The sequence below is a fragment of the Fringilla coelebs genome (assembly GCF_963513975.1).
Source record: "Fringilla coelebs genome assembly, chromosome: 20".
NCBI lineage: Eukaryota > Metazoa > Chordata > Aves > Passeriformes > Fringillidae > Fringilla > Fringilla coelebs.
Genome location: NC_140046.1, coordinates 2483171 through 2501170, shown reverse-complemented (window position 1 = coordinate 2501170; position 18000 = coordinate 2483171). Strand labels below are relative to the sequence as shown.

The following is an 18000-nucleotide window of genomic DNA, read 5'->3' as shown; positions in this document are numbered from 1 at the left end:
CCAACAAGGCCACCAGCTGTACTTGTAACAACCCTCACATTTTAAAAGGAGCTGTAACATTTAGATCTTTCTAACATTCTCTGAAATAATTAAAGATAAATGGATTTATATTTAAATCCTCAGCTATGTTCTTACTTAGCTGTCAGTTATGGCGCAGATTATTGTATTTCTATATTTACCTCTGATGGTAATTTTAACTTTGTGTGTTGCTATGAAGACTTGCCGATGTCTTTAATCAAGCACTATTTGTTAATACTGTAATATCAAAATATTATGTTGCATTATTTTAAAGCTTTCAAGAATAAGAGTAAACCATTTTAAAAAAATGCTATCGCACCATATAATTTGCTGCACAACAGTACGGCACCGCATATCAGTCTGTTGGGATAGTAATTCTGCATCAACCTTGTTTTCATCTGGGTTTCATTGGAGAATTCATTAATGGGGTGACATTGTACAACGTTACTGTCTCGCAACCTCCAGCTGGGAAGGTGATTTTGTTTGTTTTATCATTTTTTTTTCCTTTTTTTTTTTTTTACATAAAGGGCCCAGGACTATGCTTCGTACTTAAAGGGTTTTTTTACTATTATTTGTGGTTGTACTTTTTATTTTCAGTGGAGTAAAGCTTAATTTACAGAAAAACTGGATTTGGGACCTACCACAATCCTCAGGGTCACTTTTTCAGGATGCTACTCATCGAGCTTTAGGTTTTTTCCGAGTCAACCGGACGTGAGGACCTTGCCGAGCGCTGCCTTGGGCTGCCGCAGCCCGCGGCCTTGTGATGGACACGGCGCCCCTCGGCACGGCCGGACACCGGGGAGCCGCTCCCGAGGGCACGGCCGGACACACCGGGGAGCTGCTCCGACACCCCGCTGCCCTGCCTGGACACACGGGGAATCCCAACACCGCAGCTGGACGCACCGGGGAGCTGCTCCGACACCTCGCTGGACAGGTCCGGGAGCTGCTTCCACGCCGCTCGGGCGTGGCTGGACAGGTCAGGGAGCCGCTCCCGCAGCCCTCAGGCACGGCTGGATGTGCCGGGGAGCCTCGCACAGCCGCCGCCATGTGCCCTCGGCCGAGCCGCCGCCGCATTCATCGTGACAAAACACAGAAACAAAAAGCGATTTAAGGAACAAACACTATTTCTGCCGAATGCCATAAACACTGAGTTGTACAAATTGTGATCGAGGAAATGAAGAAAAAAAAAAAAGGTTTATACTTTTTAAAAAAACAAAAAAATTCAAATGGAATAAATTATTCATGAAGCCTTGATTGTGATGTGGCTTTATTGAGGGGGCGGGGAGGGCGGTGCCCCTCAGCCTTTCCCGCCTCTCCCTTTCCGCCCCTCAGCCGTTCCCGCCCCTCGGCCCTCCCGCCGTGACGTCACTTCCCGCTTCCCCCGGTAGTGGCGGCGGCGGCGGGTGGGCGCGGGGGCCGTGAGGGGGCCGCTGCCGCCGCCATGTCCGAGTGCTCGGCGCTGCAGTTCGTCAGCCCCTACGCCTTCGAGGCGATGCAGAAGGTGGACGTGGTGCGCCTGGCCGCGCTGAGCGACCCCGAGCTGCGGCTGCTGCTGCCCTGCCTCGTGCGCATGGCGCTGTGCGCGCCCGCCGACCAGAGCCAGAGCTGGGCGCAGGACAAGAAGCTGATCCTGCGGCTGCTTTCGGGGGTCGAGGCGGTCAATTCCATCGTGGCGCTGCTCTCCGTGGACTTCCACGCGCTGGAACAGGACGCCAGCAAGGAGCAGCAGCTCCGGTAACGCAGAGAGCGGGGATCTGTGGCGGAACCGCTCTGTGGCTTTTCCAGCTGTTGCAGCTGTTGCAGCGCCGGACGGAGCCGGCCATTCGTGTCCCTCGATACTCTCCTGGGACAGCCCTGGGGTTTGGTTATGTGTGCTGGGATCTGTTCCCCGCCGTGCTCAGCGGAGGGTGTGGGGTGCGCTGGGGGAGCTGCCCCGGCAGGGAAGGGCTGGTATGGCTCTGTGGGATGAAGGGACAGCTCAGGTGGATGCGCTCTCCTGACTCTTTGTGCTGCTGGGGAATACAAGCACTTGAAATTTTGATAATGTACCGAATTAGTTTTCTCGTACTGCAATTACAACAGCCTTTAAAGGATAGAAGAGATCCCTAGGGAGCTGCTGCCTTCCTTTAACCGGAAGCATTTCTGTCTTTGCAGAAACGTTTAACACTTGTTGTTTTGAATTGTGTGCCAGGCACAAGCTGGGAGGTGGCAGCGGAGAAAGCATCTTGGTGTCCCAGCTGCAGCACGGGCTGACGCTGGAATTTGAGCACAGTGACTCTCCTCGGCGACTCCGGCTGGTGCTCAGCGAGTTGCTGGCCATTATGAACAAGGTGAACTTGCCCATAGGTGGATTTGTGACTTTAGTTGCCCTCTGAACTGGTTGTGTTTCTGGTGCTGCTGGTGGTGTGAGCGCTCTTCTCCAGTCCTTACCTGCTTTATCAAGATTCAAAGTCTCAGTCTGATTGAGCAGTGGCTTGTGCTCAAACTCTTTGTGACTTCCTAAAGGAAGTCCTTGCTGATGTTATAGAGACTCTATAATATGCTGTACTCACGTGTAATGTGACTTAGTGATCTGTCAGTGCAGAAGTAATTTGGAAATGAAGCGATGACTTTTCTCCATCCCATTCTTTGCTCCTACTGCAGTGTGGTATTAGCCATCATATTTCTCTTCCACCTCCTCCTTCCTCACCAAACATTTTGTTTTCCTTGTGTAAACTTAGAATGTCAGTGGGCTATTTTTCTTTCTTCTGAAAAGAAGCAATGATACCATCTGTGTTGAAGTATTTCCAGTAGTAAATATTTCTTATTCTACAAACTTTTCCTGCTTGTTCTGTGTTGATAGCTTTATGTTTTTGGCAACTTTTAATCTATTAAACATGCTGAATTTAAAACAGCTTTGGACAAATTGCTTCATAAAACCTGTTCACTGATGATAAGTGTTGTCTTGCAGGTGTCAGAATCAAATGGTGAATTTTTCCTCAAATCTTCTGAGCTCTTTGAGAGTCCTGTTTACCTGGAGGAAGCAGCAGATGTTCTCTGCATTTTGCAAGCAGGTGTGTTTCTGTATTTATGGTGTTTTCTGACCTCTCACAAACGTAACAAAGCAATTTGGGGGCTGCTGTGGCAGATGTAAGGTTAATCTAAGCTCTTGGAAACAGGGTTTTTGTTTCCCAGTGAAACATTGTGACTTTTAGCACCGTCTCTCCATGCAGAGCTGCCATCACTGTTGCCGATAGTGGATGTGGCAGAAGCTCTGTTGCACGTTAAGAACGGAGCCTGGTTCCTTTGCCTGCTGGTGGCCAATGTCCCTGACAGCTTCAACGAGGGTGAGTTACAGCTTCTTCTCCAGCTTTTGGAATGATTTCTACCAGTGTGGTTAATTCTGAGCTAAGCCATGAGTTGTACAGGTTTGAACTGCTGGCTGCTGCCACCTGGGCACGTTGATTCCCATTTTTTGCAGGCCAGGCTCGCTCTGTGTGTCACAGCTTTTCATCTGTAGATCACTGTTACAGAGGTTGATTGGGCAGGGGCTAAGAACCTCCTCTGTCCCTGCTAACAGAGATTTAGATGTCGCTGGGACAGGTGATAATTTGAACTGGGAAGGGCAGATTTCCTCAGAGCTGCTGTTGGCTCTTTAGTGTGCAGGGGTTTGATTAAGAACGGCGAGCGGCAGGACGAGGAGAGCGTTGGCGGCCGGCGCAGGACGGAGGCTCTTCGGCACCTGTGCAAGATGAACCCTTCCCAAGCCCTCAGGGTCCGGGGCATGGTGGTGAGTCTCTCATGAGAATCATAAGAACCTTCCTGAAGCTTCAAACCCAGCAAAGATGACTGAGCCTGAGTGTTTTATCCAGGTGGAGGAGTGTCACCTGCCAGGTCTTGGTGTGGCTTTGACCTTGGATCACACCAAGAACGAATCCTCAGATGATGGAGTGAGTGACCTGGTGTGTTTTGTGAGTGGTTTGCTGCTTGGAACAAACGCAAAGGTTCGGACGTGGTTTGGAACTTTCATCCGAAATGGACAACAGGTGAGAAAATCTTAGAGTATTCTGCTTTTAAAGAAATATTCTTGTAGCTTGATGTAACTCTCTGGACGTGTGCTGCAGATTTGTCTGAATGCACATAAATCCTGTTGCATGTCTTGGAGGAACCTTTTCAAGGCAACCTCCTCTTATGGGGCTCTCTATAAATGATGTCCCTGAAGGCAGCAGCTTCTCAGGGATTGCTCCCCTGAGAAGTTTTTAGGCATGGAAACCAGGGAGTTGTATGTTTGTACTATTTGCCTGATGAAAATGTTCATTCTCAGTGTTCACGGTGGGAAGATGCTCAGGTGACAGTTAAAGCTTGGAACTGAAAACTATATTTAAAAAAAATAACCCTCTTCCTTTGACTATGAAAACTCTTACATAATACATGTTCGTTGGGCTGAATTTGACATTGTTCTCATCTCTTAACCTCTTACACAGAGAAAAAGAGATAACATCAGCTCTGTGCTGTGGCAGATGAGGAGGCAGCTGCTGCTGGAGCTCATGGGGATCCTGCCCACGGTGCGCAGCACGCACATCGTGGAGGAGGCGGACGCTGACACGGAGCCCAACGTGTCTGTGTACTCGGGGCTCAAGGAGGAGCACGTGGTGAAGGCCAGCGCCCTGCTGCGCCTCTACTGCGCCCTCATGGGCATTGCTGGCCTCAAGTAAGGAGCCTTGGCCTGCTCTGGGGTTTTGTTTGGGGCTGCACATTCATGGCTGTGAGGACTTCTTTCTGTCGTAATGCCACTGTGTCCTCAAAACTTGTGGCAGCACTCAGAAATTTCAGTCCTCTGTTGCTGCAAAATCACTTCTGCACACTTGTTAAGAGAACTCTAAACTCACATAGCTGGAGAAGTGTGTAGAGTTAGCAGCTATTTTGTCTTCTAGTAGCATTGATTTTGAATTTCTGTTCTTTTGCTTTCACTTCTTAGAAATGACTTTTTTAGACTTTTTAAGGTAGCATCTTTATTCATTGTTAGTTTAAATTTAAGTAGTTTGTACTTATAGGCAAGATTGTATCCTGGGGAGCTTTCCTCACTGTTGTCTCTTAACAGAGATTTATATCTCTGTTAAGTTCAGAGCAAATTACCAACTTGACAGATTGAATAATAGGGAAAATTGGATCTTTAGCCATTGTGGGAGATTGGAAGTCTCTTCCCTGTTCAATCCCCAGTTTTGTTTTGTTCTGTGTCCTGCTCAGGCCCACGGATGAGGAAGCTGAGCAGCTCCTGCAGCTGATGACGAGCCGCCCTCCCGCAACCCCGGCCGGCGTCCGCTTCGTGTCCCTGTCCTTCTGCATGCTCCTGGCCTTCTCCACTCTGGTCAGGTACTCTCAGTACAGGAGGAGCTTTGGAAGATCTGACTGATTTAGCACCATTCAGGCAATGCCCTTTCCAGAACTGCAAATTTTTTCACCCTTAATGCTTTATAAAACTTCCATACACTGGTGGAAGGGATTTGTCTGACCCTGTGGTTAGTGGATGGATATTTCACTCTTGTTTTATACCAAGTCTTTTGAGAGGTGGGCATTAGCATGAGCTTAGTGTGAGTGGTTTTTTGAAGGCTGAGGTAGGCCTGACTTGTTCACTTCACTGTGGAACAGGTTCATGGCTAAGTTCCTTAGAGAGAAGCAGTGCAGATAATTCAGGGTGTAGCTTTCTGTTGGGTGCGTTCCAGAAAGGAAGTTGCCTGACAGTTGGACTGACCTTTGTGTCAAATATCACTTCTTATCAGCAGTTGGATGCTAAAGTGAAAGTGACAAAAAGTCTCCTGGTGTAAGGTTCCTCAAATAGTGGCTTTCTGCAAGTGGTGGTAAAACTGGCACTGGTTTTCTGGGAAAAGGATCAATTATGGATTTTCTTTGTGCAGCACTCCAGAACAGGAGCAACTCATGGTGATGTGGCTCAGTTGGATGATTAAGGAAGAAGCCTACTTTGAAAGGTGAGAGCAGGCTGGATTTCTTTTAATGATTCCAGTAATCTCACATTTATTTATGTCCTGTTTACTTGTGTCCTGTATTTCTTCCTCTTTGTTATCATCAGCATTTCTGGTGTGTCTGCCTCCTTTGGAGAGATGCTTCTCTTGGTAGCCATGTATTTCCACAGCAACCAGCTCAGTGCCATCATTGATTTGGTCTGCTCCACCTTGGGAATGAAGGTAAATCCTAAACTATTTCTAGCCTATACATTTGTCTGTTGAAATCAGATTTTTTTACTGGGTTTTGGTACTTTGATATTTACTTTACTTTTGATATAAAGAGTTTTGGTTTTGCTAATATTCCTAAAGTAAATATAGCCTGAAAAATGAGTAATAATTAACCTGGAAGAACATTCAAATGTGCCTAGCTCTTGATACAGAGGAATGTGGTTACCAAAGAATCTTCAAAAAGTGATGCCTTGTTGAAATCATTATTTCCAAGAAATGAACTTTTTAGAAGACTAACTGAAGTATTTTCCAAATTGAGCTGCAAAGTTTTTATTTTGAATAGTTAAAATAAATATCTATACATGTAAAAATTAATTTCACTAAATAACTAAAGGAGATTTGCCAACAATTCACTATTGTGAAACAGTGTCTCACCAGATGGAAAAGCTGGGGAGGGAGATTTTAGGACAAGGAAGACATTGGGTGATTAACTTGTGACATTGGAAAATATTTCTGTTTGACATTTGATACAGATGTGAATTAACTTGGATACCAAGAAAACCAAGTTTTAAAAGGCTAAAAGTTAACAGTTTATAAAATAAACTTGCAGTCCTTAGTTATAAGAAAGATAGAACTTGCAATTGTAAGTATTTCCTCTGAATTTCAGATTGTTATTAAGCCCAGCTCACTGAGCAGAATGAAGACAATCTTCACACAAGAGATTTTCACTGAACAGGTATTTTCAACCTAGGGATTTTTTTCCTCTTTTGCTCTTTCCTTTCCCTTTGGGGTATTCCCCAAAATTAAAGAGATGCCAGTCAGGGCTGGGTGACTTGGACACATTGTGCCTTGTTCTAAGTGGTTTTTCTGTTCACTGTCTCTTCCCTGCAGGTGGTTACAGCCCATGCTGTCCGTGTGCCTGTGACAGGAAACCTCAGTGCCAACATCACTGGCTTTTTACCCATTCACTGCATTTACCAGCTCTTAAAGAGTCGTTCCTTCACCAAGCACAAAGTATCCATTAAGGTACCACCTTTGTTCTGTTTCTGTTCATAATTCTGAATGCTGGTGAGGTTGTGCAGGCTGGTTAACTTAGAGGAGCAGAATTCTTGATGAATCTTGTACCTTCCTACCCTGTCATTTAAGATTGAACTGTGTTTTAAGTTAGGGTGCCCATTTTTAGCTCTGCAATCCAGAGACCACTGCTTAATGAAGTTAAAAACAATAAGTGTCTCTCTCCCATGTATGCTTAATCCTAGTCAGAATGATTTTCCAGCCAGGACAAGTTCTGTTTGTGAATCAGGGTCCAGGATACAGAGTTTATGACCAATTCAGAACTGCTGTTACACTTTCCAAAGTCAAAGCCTCTGCTCCTGTTCTCTTGCAGGACTGGATCTACCGGCAGCTCTGTGAAACCACCACCCCCCTGCACCCTCAGCTGCTGCCCCTCATTGATGTCTACATTAACTCCATCCTCACTCCTGCATCTAAATCCAACCCAGAGGCCACCAACCAGCCTGTCACAGAGCAGGAGATCCTGAATGTTTTCCAAGGACTCTCTGGGGTAATCATCTTGTTTGGGTCTTTCTTGTACTTTATGGGGACGTGATTCAGGATTTGGGATTTGTGTTAAGTTGCTTCACTTTTTGCTTTCACTGCCTGTAAACTCCCTCCTGCTACCATGACATGTGTTTTGAAGTGACTTTTGTTACTCAGGTATTCATCATATTTGTGGGTAAATCCAAATTTTTCATCCCAAGAATCAGGAATGCAACCTGACCTTTGTCTTTGGTTTGTGTGCAGGGAGAAAATACTCGTTCCACGCAGCGCTTCAGCATCACCACACAGCTGCTGGTCCTCTACTACGTCCTGTCCTATGAAGAGGCACTGCTGGCCAACACAAAGATTCTAGGTAAATGGCAGAGCATCAGGGGGAAACAGATTAACTGAAAATTAGGTGCAAAGAGGGGAAAAATTCATGCTGCTGTCAGATTCGAGCACTGCATAAAAAGTTCAGGTATTTGCAGTAAATAAACACAGTAAATTGCTTCAGAGATTCAGGACATAAAGCTCCTGCTGGAATTCTCTAGTGGAGTAATTGTTTTACACATTAAAAGTGGTCCAAGCTGAGTTACAAGAAATGTTTATGAGCATCTAAGGAGCACAATAACAATTAACAAAGGCTTCATAATTATTTGAGATCGTCATTTATTCACGTGTCATCAAACTTGCACACACTTTTCTTTGAGTGGGCAATTTTATAGTTGGTAATACTTAATGACCCCATTTTTACCCTTGAAATGAAGATTTAAATCACTTCTAAAAGACTGTTGTGTATTTTCTTGGTGAAATTGAACTTCAGTGAAAATTCAGTGCTTATACCTGGTGTGTGTTTTTACCAGCCCTTTTTAAGGTGCAAAACCTCCAGTATTCTTCAGTCTTTTTTCTTCATGTTAATCAAGAAAGTCTGAAATACCATAAAATCAATTACATTTATTTGATATTTTCTCGATTTTACCTGGATAATATAGAGACAAGTGCTTTACATTTTCCTTATGGACCCACTTGGGGAAATACTTGTTTTTAGCTGTAACTGCTACATGTGGTTTCTTGTGCTGTTCCCTTGTAGCTGCAATGCAGAGAAAACCCAAATCCTACTCCTCAGCATTGATGGATCAGATTCCAATCAAGTACCTCATCCGGCAGGCACAGGGGCTGCAGCAGGAGCTGGGAGGTAAAATCATGTCTGAAGGTGTAAAGTGCATGGAAGGGAAGGCTGAGTGTTCTCAGCTCACTGGCTGTTGCTTTTTTCATTGCTTGTTTTCCTTTTACTTTTAAAATCTGTCAGGAGCAGCTACTGGGATTGCAGAAATGTTTGAAGAGTCAGAGTGAAAGTGTGAGGAGAGCAGTTCCTTTTAGAGTAGATCTTACCTCCCTAGGGCAGGTTTTAGGGTAGGAATTACCTGAGAATGTTGAATATTCCAGGCTGAGCTGAGCTGTTACTTTCCAAAGAGTAATTTCTCCTCTTTGTTGGACTTGGAGTATCAGGCTGTGAACACGCACCTCACTGAGCTGCTGGCCACCATTCAGTTCAGGGCTTGAAATAAAAGGCACAGATGTGTTCAGGCACAGATGCAGCTGCTCAAATCTGAGCTGTGAATGTCCCTGATGTCCCCAAGGGTTGCACTCTGCCCTGCTGAGGCTCCTGGCCACCAACTACCCCCACCTGTGCATCGTGGACGACTGGATCTGCGAGGAGCAGATCACCGGCACCGACGCCCTGCTCAGGAGGATGCTCCTCACCAACATGGCCAAGAACCACTCTCCCAAACAGCTCCAAGAAGGTAAAGAACTTCATTCCAAGCAAATTCTTTCCAAATGGATGGGAATATAGTTGATTTGGAAGGGTGTGATAAAACTGCATTTGTATAACCAAAATGCTTCAGTGCTTCAAATGGCAGAAGTCTGGTTTTACCCAGATGCTGTTGTTTGTGTTTTCCAGCCTTTTCCATGCTGCCTGGAAATCACACCCAGCTGATGCAGATCCTGGAACATTTGACCCTTCTCTCAGCTGGAGAATTGATCCCCTATGCAGAGGTGTTGACCTCAAACATGAATCTTTTGCTGGAAGCTGGAGTCCCACGGGGGATTCTGCAGGCTGTCAATAAACTCTGGATGGTTCTGAACACTGTCATGCCCAGAAGGTATCAAGGCTCAAATACTGTTTGGTTTCTTGGTGCACATAGATGGGACTAAAACTTTTTCTTTTAAAAACAATAACACAATACCTTTAGCTGGGAGGTTGGAGGCTGTGACTGAACAATGTGTTGGAGTTGCATTTTTTTAGTTTGTTAATATTTTGAACCTTTGCATTTAAAAGAAAGGTGGTTCTTGTTCTCAGGGGGAAAGGAAGTCTTCAGTTTAAAATACAGGAGTATGGTTTTATAGTGTCCATTGTTTGTGCTGAATTCCTGATGGAACAGGAACTCACTTTAGTAAGAAAATGCCTTTTCTAATGAAGTGGATACTCTACTGCAGTGAAAGCTGCTGTAAGTCCAGGGAGTGCAAGTTAACTGCACCTTGCTTGATTGCAAATGCTGATTGATAGGCCTAGAAAAGCATGGCTGACTGACCAAATGCTTAGAGAACCCCTTTTCTTATGCACATTTTCTATTTAAAAGAAAAATTAAAAATATTCTCATTTTAGGTTGTGGGTGATGACTGTTAATGCCCTGCAGCCTTCAGCAAAACTCGTGAGGCAGCAGAAATACACCCAGAATGATCTGATGATTGACCCCCTGATTGTGCTGAGGTGTGACCAGAGAGTGCACAGGTGAGTCTGTGCTGATGCACAGGCACTGCTTAACTCAAAGGTGTCCAGCAGGAGTCTTCTGAAAGCTTTCAGCACTTCAAAACATCTTTTCAAACTAATCACAAACTAATCATCTGTGTTTGGCCTGAGGACTGTGGAGCTGGGCCTGCTGTTCCAGCATTTCATCCTTTCCAGCTGTGTTTTCAAAACTTTGGGATTTGCAGGTGGCTCATCCATTTTTGGATTTGGGTGTGTGAATTTGCGGTGAACAGGCTTTGCAGGGTGTTGGAAATGGCTGCTGCCACGTGGTGGTGGGTGAGGTTTAGCTGGAACATCCTTCCAGCTCTTGTTCCTGTGGGTTATTCCATCCTTTTGGGCAACAGTTTCTGCCAGTGGGTGCTGCTGGTGGGTGTGGCAGAGGCAGATTTGTTTCATTTCCCAAGGGAGTCTTTGCAGTACTTGGAAATTGTTCCCCCAGGTGTCAGTGATGCCAGAGGAGCTACCAGCCTGTGGAGTGCTTTTAGTTTGTTCATGGTACTGAAGAATCTTTGTTTTGCTGTGTTCCCATCTCAGGAGTCCTCCTCTGATGGATATCATTTTGCACATGTTGAATGGATATCTCCTTGCTTCCAAAGCTTACCTTAATGCTCACCTGAAGGAAACAGCAGAGCAGGACATTCGGCCATCCCAAAACAATGCAATGGGTCCAGAGGCCCCAGAAGTTACAAGGGAAGAGTTAAAAAATGCTTTGCTTGCTGCTCAGGTAAGAGGGAAGAAATGGATAATTCCATGATGTGAGGAAAAACAGTGATGAAAGAGAAATGCAGAAACAGGAAATTAAAAAATGAGGCCTTTTAATTTTTTTTTTTTTTACCAACTTCTGTTACCATGGAAAAGAAAACAGCCTCTGTGTTCAGGTGGTTAAGTATTTTCTTTTTTCTAGTCTGAAGCATTGTGCTGATTTACTGCCTTGGTAGTGGTTGTTCTGTCAGAACAGACAAGTTCTGCTCACCAGCCCTTTTGCCTTGATGCTTGTGTGATCCAGGGGCTATTTCTGTGGTTGGATTTGGAGCAGTAAAACATCAATAATGGAAATTCTGGAGTAATCCTGTTCCACAGACATCTCTTCTATGTCACATAGGGAGTTCCTATTATAATATGATTTTTGAGTTAATAGGAAGTTTTATATTTAAATGAGCAGGGGGATGAATACTGTGAATTCCATGGCTCTGTGCATATTTTGTCTGCCCTGGATGCTTTAAGGGACCAGTGGATATTTATTTTGAAGCAACATGAGATTCCACTGAATTTACTCTTTTAATCTGTGATTATGATATTTTGTTAGATTTAGCCTTTGTTTTCTTTGCATCTTGATTGAGATAATGTGTTGAAGTTTTTAAAATGTTCTGCAGGATTTGTGATTCTTAAGCTGAGTCATTTTCATTCTGTACTTAAAAAAATCCATAGGTAGAAATCCCAAGTACATGACAATCTTTCATTTCTTGAATTATCCTTATTTTGTATTTGATTTGTTTTTATTTCACTTTTTATAGCATCTTCTGTGGCTTTTCTCCCCAGGACAGTGCTGCTGTGCAGATCCTTCTGGAGATCTGCTTGCCTACAGAAGAGGAGAAGGGCCAGAGCAGCAGTGCCCAGGGTTTGCTGAGGGATGTGCAGAGCCCCTCGAGCCCACAGGGCCCTGGGGCCGAGGAAGAGGAGGAAGAGGAGGAGGAGGAGCAGAGCTTGCTGTGCAACCTGCGGGAGGTGCAGTGCCTCATCTGCTGCCTGCTGCACCAGATGTACATTGCTGACCCCAACATCGTCAAACTGGTGCATTTCCAGGTGTGCCCTGCACTGCCCCAGCTCCCCTCTGGGAGCCAGGGTGGGGAGGAGCCAAGGGCAGAGCTCAGGGGCTGCTGGATGCTCCTCAGAGATGATAACAACCCACTTTTGTCCTTCTGTCTGCCCCCAGTTGCAGAGCTCACACTTCCTCCCCGTTCCAGTGCTGGGTTTAGTGAGAAGGCAGCACCCAAACTCTGCCTGCTCCCCTCCCTTGTGCCTCTGTCCCTTTCAGTTTGTCCATCTAGGCCAAGGAAAACTGCCCTAATCACCTTGTAATTACTCCTTCCACATCTTTTGTGGGTTACTTTTTTTCTGGCTTTGTTTTTAAATTAATGTTCCCATTATTCAAAACTAATTTGGCTTCAAATGTAAACATCTCCTTATCTTTCCTTTTTGTTTGGGCACAGTTTATCTCTTTAGAGTGGAAGGAGAAAGGCTGGCCCTTCAAAAGCAGCTGAGCACCTTAAAAAAAATAGAAGAGGGGGAAGATCAGTAATTTCTAAAATACAAATGTGTTTTTAATGCATATTAAATTGCTCCTTGCCAGATGGCAGACTCTTTACAAGGAGTTAATTTGCCTTGACCTGCTACTGATTAAGTGATAAAAAAGTCATTATGGGGCAGTTGTGAAATGAGCAGGTTGGGGCTGATGGTGAAATTTGGAGCACAGGAAAGACCCAGAAGGAAAAGGTCACTGCATTCTGCTTTCCTCTGGGGAGTGGAGGGAGAGCTTCCATGTAAATAAATCATTGAATATTGGTGATAAAGAATTGATCCAGACCCTGGGTTTGTGCCCAGTCTGCCTCTTGTTGCCTTGGCATTACAGGCCTGCTGCAAACTCTGGAGAAAAGGGAGTTACAAGTATATTCACTTTGAAACAAAGCATTAACAGAGGTGTAATTTAAAATCTTAGTTGAAGCAGAATTTTTAAAACACACCTGTGACACATTGACACACCTCTTTTCTTAATCCCCAGGGTTACCCATGTGAGCTCCTGGCACTGACAGTGGCTGGGATCCCATCCATGCACATCTGCCTGGATTTCATTCCTGAGCTCATTGCCCAGCCTGAACTGGAAAAGCAGGTACTGGGAATCACTGTGGGTACTCACCCTGCTGGAATACTGGCTGAGGAGGAGAATAAAACAATCACTAGAAACATCCTGTTCTGACTTGCCTGGGATATTCAGGGAATATTTGTAGCATTTCTACATTAATTTAAAGGCCTGGCATTGAAGGCAACTGGAATTTGTTGGGCTAAAGATTCCCTGTTTCTGTATCAAACCAAGTCTTCAGTTGCTGTTATTTCATCCTTTCTGGTATTAAGTTACTGCTGATCAACTGGGGTTAAAACTGGAATGTATCAGACCTAAACATCTTCTGCAAGGGTTGTGTTGCACATTGTGTGTTGCTTTATTTCTCATCATTAATGTTGGAGTAGTAGTGTCTGGGGGAAACTTTGAAACACTTTGATTCATGTTAAGTATGTGTGGGTTATTTTTCTTCATACCAGCAGAAAAATAATCATAATAACTATTGTTAAGGCTTCTTTGGCTTCAATTTCCTTCATGGTAAAAGAGGGAATATTTACTTACTGTTAAGTGTGGTGAAGAGCTTTGGTTAGAAGTTTTAAACCACCCTGTAATTTCATTGCTTTTCTCTCTTCTGGCAGATCTTTGCCATCCAGCTGCTCTCCTACCTGTGTATCCAGTATGCCCTGCCCAAATCCCTCAGTGTGGCTCGCCTGGCCATCAACGTGATGGGCACCCTGCTGACAGGTACCACCCCAAAACCCACCTCTGGGGGAGCCAGCAGGGTTTCTCTAGGCTGAATGCAGTTTTCTCTGTCTAACTGCTATTGTAAAAGCAACAGTTCTTGATTGAATTTTAAAATGATTTCTTTTTCTTCTGCATTTCCTCCTCCTTGGCAGTTCTGACCCAGTCCAAGCGTTACACGTTCTTCATGCCCACCCTGCCCTGCCTGGTGTCCTTCTGCCAGGCCTTTCCTCCCCTGTATGAGGACATCATGTCCCTGCTGATCCAGATTGGACAAGTTTGTGCCTCTGATGTTGCCACACAGACCCGAGACTTCGACCCCATCATCACCCGTAAGTCAGGGCCAGCACCCCAAAGGGGCCAGGCACAGGGAGATGAGACAGAAATGTTGTGCTGCTGTGATGATTTACTTAATTACTTCCTTAATTTACTTAATTATTTACTTAAATGTTGTGGTGTTGTGATAATTTACACAGTTCTGGAAAGAATTTGAGATGGGATTTGTGAATTGGTTTTGATGATGTGGTTTATTTCTTTTATCTTTTATACAGGGGAAGGGTCAGTTTGGTTTTCATGGTTATAGTATGGTTTAGAAGGTCACAAGACCTTTAGCTACAAGACTTTTTGAGGAGTTATTGATTAATAAAATATTGCTAATAAGGATATTTATGGTTTTGACTCAATCTTTAAATATTTCATCTTATGGACTCACAGTGTAAGGTTTTTTAGCTAATTAGGTTATGATATATAAACTTACAGTATACATTTTAAACTATTTTTTAACTATTTTAAACTATGGCTGGAAAGAACAATTCTCAATATTTCTTTTGCTTTTCCTGCTGCTTTTTCCAGGCCTCCAGCAGCTGAAGGAGAAGCCACACGATTTCTCAGGGCTCTGTAAAGATTCCTCCAGCAAAAGCTGCTCCAGGGACACTGCAAGCCTGGACCCTGATGTTCAGCTGTGCCAGTGTGTGGAGAACACCATCATTGAAATCATCAACATGAGTGTCAGTGGGATTTAGGAAAAAAACCTCCAGGCAAGTTGTCCTGTAGCTTTTCCCTCTCTTTATGGTGCCTAAATTTGGAAGGAGCTGTGACAGTGGACTGAGGAGCTGGAGGAGCTGGAGCTCCACATTTTTCCTTCATTGATTGAGTCACGGCTGAGGAGAAAATCCCTTCAAGAGGATTTGGTGAGAACTTCTGAGGCTGAAGGGATCAGGGAATCATTTCCAGGGAAACAGTGATTTTTCAGGCTTGCTCAGTTCCTGAAGTGGCACAACAACACACCTGGGAGGGTTTGAGAAACCTGAAATATTTCTTTTGTTGGGCAAACAGCAAAATGATGGGTGAGAAAAATTGGAGATTGAAGTTTGCTTGAGGTAAAGGAGCTGCTGCTGCTGCAGGGCCTTGCAGAGCAAGCTGGAATAAAGTGCTCCAAGGAATACTTGAAAAAGTGGTGTCAAAAACCTGCACCTTCACACTGAGTTCTCAGAAAATTAGAAAATTTATTTGTGTGTCAAAGCATTGCTCAGAGCTTCAGTTCATGAAATCAGGAGCTTAATTGAAAGATCAACCAGGCTTCACTGAGAGTTTGAAACTGGTCTAAAAGTTCATTTAAAAGAAAAAAAGTGCTGATAGTAAAAATGAGCCATAGAAATGGGATTTTTAAAGAATACAGCTCGGATAGTTTTGTGGTTTTGAACATAAAAAAAGAGATGGAAAAGAGGAAATGAGTGCAGAGTTATCTTGAGCTGTCAGCAGGAGATTGAAAAGAGAAATGGATGCTGGGGGTGGCTGTGCAGAGGAACAGGGACAGGAGGGACAGGTTTCAGCTGTGCCAAAGCAATTCCAAGGCCAAATCCTTTCTGCTCCACCATGGGGTTGTTGTTCTTTGTGTGCAAGGCTGGAATTCCCACGTGGAACTGTGGGAAAGCCCCGTGGGTTTGAGTTCCAGGATTCCTGCTGGGACGCCCCCATCACCATCTGCCTCCCCAGTGGGTTTTTGTCATCCTTATGTAAATTATGTAAATAATCTAAATGTATGTATTTTTTTTCTCTTCGGTTCCAAGTGTAATTTTATATCCTGTAGTGGTATTTAAATAAAAAAAACAAAAACAAAACCAAAACAACAGTATGACTTCAGTTCAAAGGGGGTATTCTGTTTTGCTTTTAAGTTTCCAGGTTCATCCCAAATTTCACCTGAGGAAAACACCTGGGGGCACAGACACCTGACAAGGACAGGAGCTGGGTGTGACAGTAATGAAAAGACAGTGACTTTCCAAAAACTATTAATTTGTCCATGGTGTTTTCTATGCACTCTGCTTAAAACAAGGAGAACAATAATAGTAAACAGAAAATAATAAATACCTAATAATAATAATTACAATAATAACAATAATAACATGAACAATAGCAGCAACAGCAATAATAGTAATAATGTTGGAATATTATGATGATACCCAATAATAATATGCAATGCTTATAAAATATAAAACATAATACATCTAAAACCGATATAATAGAATAATAAATATATTATTCATAATGCTGATGATAAAATATAAAACATAATACATCTAAACCCGATATAATAGAATAATAAATATAGTATTCATGATGCTGATGATAAAGGCCAATAACAATAACAAGGCTTCGAGTATTTCACAAAAGCGCGGTTGCCTAGCAACGCGTACAACCCGGAAGGCAACAAGGCGCTCTGTGATTGGTTGTCGGCGCGCAGAGGTGAAGGCGGGAGCGTCCCAGTGTGCGCTGTGCTGATTGGCGGCGCGAGGCTCTTTCCTGTCAGCTGATTGGCTGGGGCGGAGGCGGGAAGGACGGAGGCGCTGAGGCGCCGCAGGTGCGGGGCCGTGAGGGGCGCGGGGGAAGCGGCTGCCGGCGCCTCCGCCTCGCCGAGCACACAAAGGAAGCGAAGGCCCAGGTGCTGCTCTGTGGGCTGGGCTGGGGCGGCCCCGCCGCTTCCTGAGCGCTCGGGCGGCAAAGCGGCTCTGCCCGGGTCGAGATGTCCCTGGGGGGAGCGCTTGGTGGCTGTGGTCGCACCACGAAGGGGCCCTGCGGTGTCCCGGGGCCTCCCTCCTCCTCAGGGCGAGCTGAGTTCGGAGTTGTGCTCGTTTAAGCGAGTCCCCCTCCCAGAATGGGGTTGGGAAAAAGCCTTGGAGTGAGGCGGCCTTTCCCTCTGGAAGGAGGGGTTGGGTGTAAACTCATGTCAGCCGTCTTCTTTTGCTAGAATTGCTTTTTCCTATTGCGAAGCTCGATGTTGCAGCTGAATCGTGCCATGAATTGGTGCTATTTTTATGTATATGTTTAATTATTAAAAGTCAGATGAGTTAATTTATCCCAGAGAATCTGCCAGTTTAAAGTTGCTGTCTTTATCAGTGTTGAAAAAACATGAGGGAAAAAAAACCCTGTGTTGTTCAAAAATATTGTCTCTTAAAGCCATTTATGCCTCTTCAATATTTTTAGTTCAATGATTTCACCTTTTTAACACAAATTGTCTGTCTTTTATTATCCAGAGATATTCAAGGTAATAAAGACAGAATAGTAAATTGAGGGATGCTCCTTTTCCCCTAATTACTGTATTGTTGGTGGAAAAAAGATGTTTTTAAGCATCTCATTTTTAAAGTCACTGTCCAGTTTTATTTTTCGTTGTTATAAAATGCGCAAGCTGCTCTGTGTTTGTAGTTTGATGTCTTGCAGTTCAAGCTGATGGACCTCTAGAGTTAAAAACTCTAGGCTGGTTTTAGTTACTTAATATCCTAAAATACTTTTCCTGCATGGGTTTGGGTTCTGTCTCCAGTCTGACTAATGGAATCTGAACTGGTGTGTGCAGCTCACGGTGTTTTTATTTATTTATTGTTTGTTAGCAT

General features: G+C 44.3%; 2 protein-coding genes across 2 annotated transcripts in view; both read left to right on the top strand.

Annotated features, from left to right (window-relative positions):
- The first annotated feature begins 162 nt into the window (after positions 1 to 162).
- On the top strand, positions 163 to 16179 carry INTS2 (integrator complex subunit 2). The gene is made up of 24 exons (XM_084219162.1): positions 163 to 1752; positions 2210 to 2348; positions 2969 to 3071; positions 3231 to 3344; positions 3657 to 3787; positions 3870 to 4043; positions 4482 to 4708; positions 5245 to 5370; positions 5913 to 5984; positions 6086 to 6200; positions 6856 to 6924; positions 7080 to 7214; positions 7576 to 7752; positions 7992 to 8100; positions 8818 to 8922; positions 9368 to 9532; positions 9691 to 9892; positions 10396 to 10521; positions 11074 to 11263; positions 12079 to 12342; positions 13319 to 13426; positions 14014 to 14119; positions 14272 to 14448; positions 14969 to 16179. The coding sequence occupies exons 1-24, from the start codon at positions 1460 to 1462 to the stop codon at positions 15136 to 15138; spliced, it is 3597 nt and encodes a 1198-aa protein (XP_084075288.1). The 5' UTR covers positions 163 to 1459; the 3' UTR covers positions 15139 to 16179.
- Positions 16180 to 16928: 749 nt separating this feature from the next.
- BRIP1 (BRCA1 interacting DNA helicase 1) overlaps positions 16929 to 18000 on the top strand; it is a 46122-nt gene continuing 45050 nt past the window's right edge. The window contains exon 1 of the mRNA XM_084218884.1: positions 16929 to 17054. The gene's annotated coding sequence lies outside the window, so the exon portion shown is untranslated. The remainder of the gene's footprint in view (positions 17055 to 18000) is intronic.

What these genes read in the sequence shown, in the direction of transcription:
- INTS2 (XM_084219162.1), top strand. Translation starts at nt 1,460, where the DNA reads ATGTCCGAGTGCTCGGCGCTGCAGTTCGTCAGCCCCTACGCCTTCGAG. An exon ending in GCCTTCTCCACTCTGGTCAG is followed by an intron (nt 5,371 to 5,912) that starts GTACTCTCAGTA and finishes TTCTTTGTGCAG; the next exon opens with CACTCCAGAACAGGAGCAAC. An exon ending in GAAGAAGCCTACTTTGAAAG is followed by an intron (nt 5,985 to 6,085) that starts GTGAGAGCAGGC and finishes TGTTATCATCAG; the next exon opens with CATTTCTGGTGTGTCTGCCT.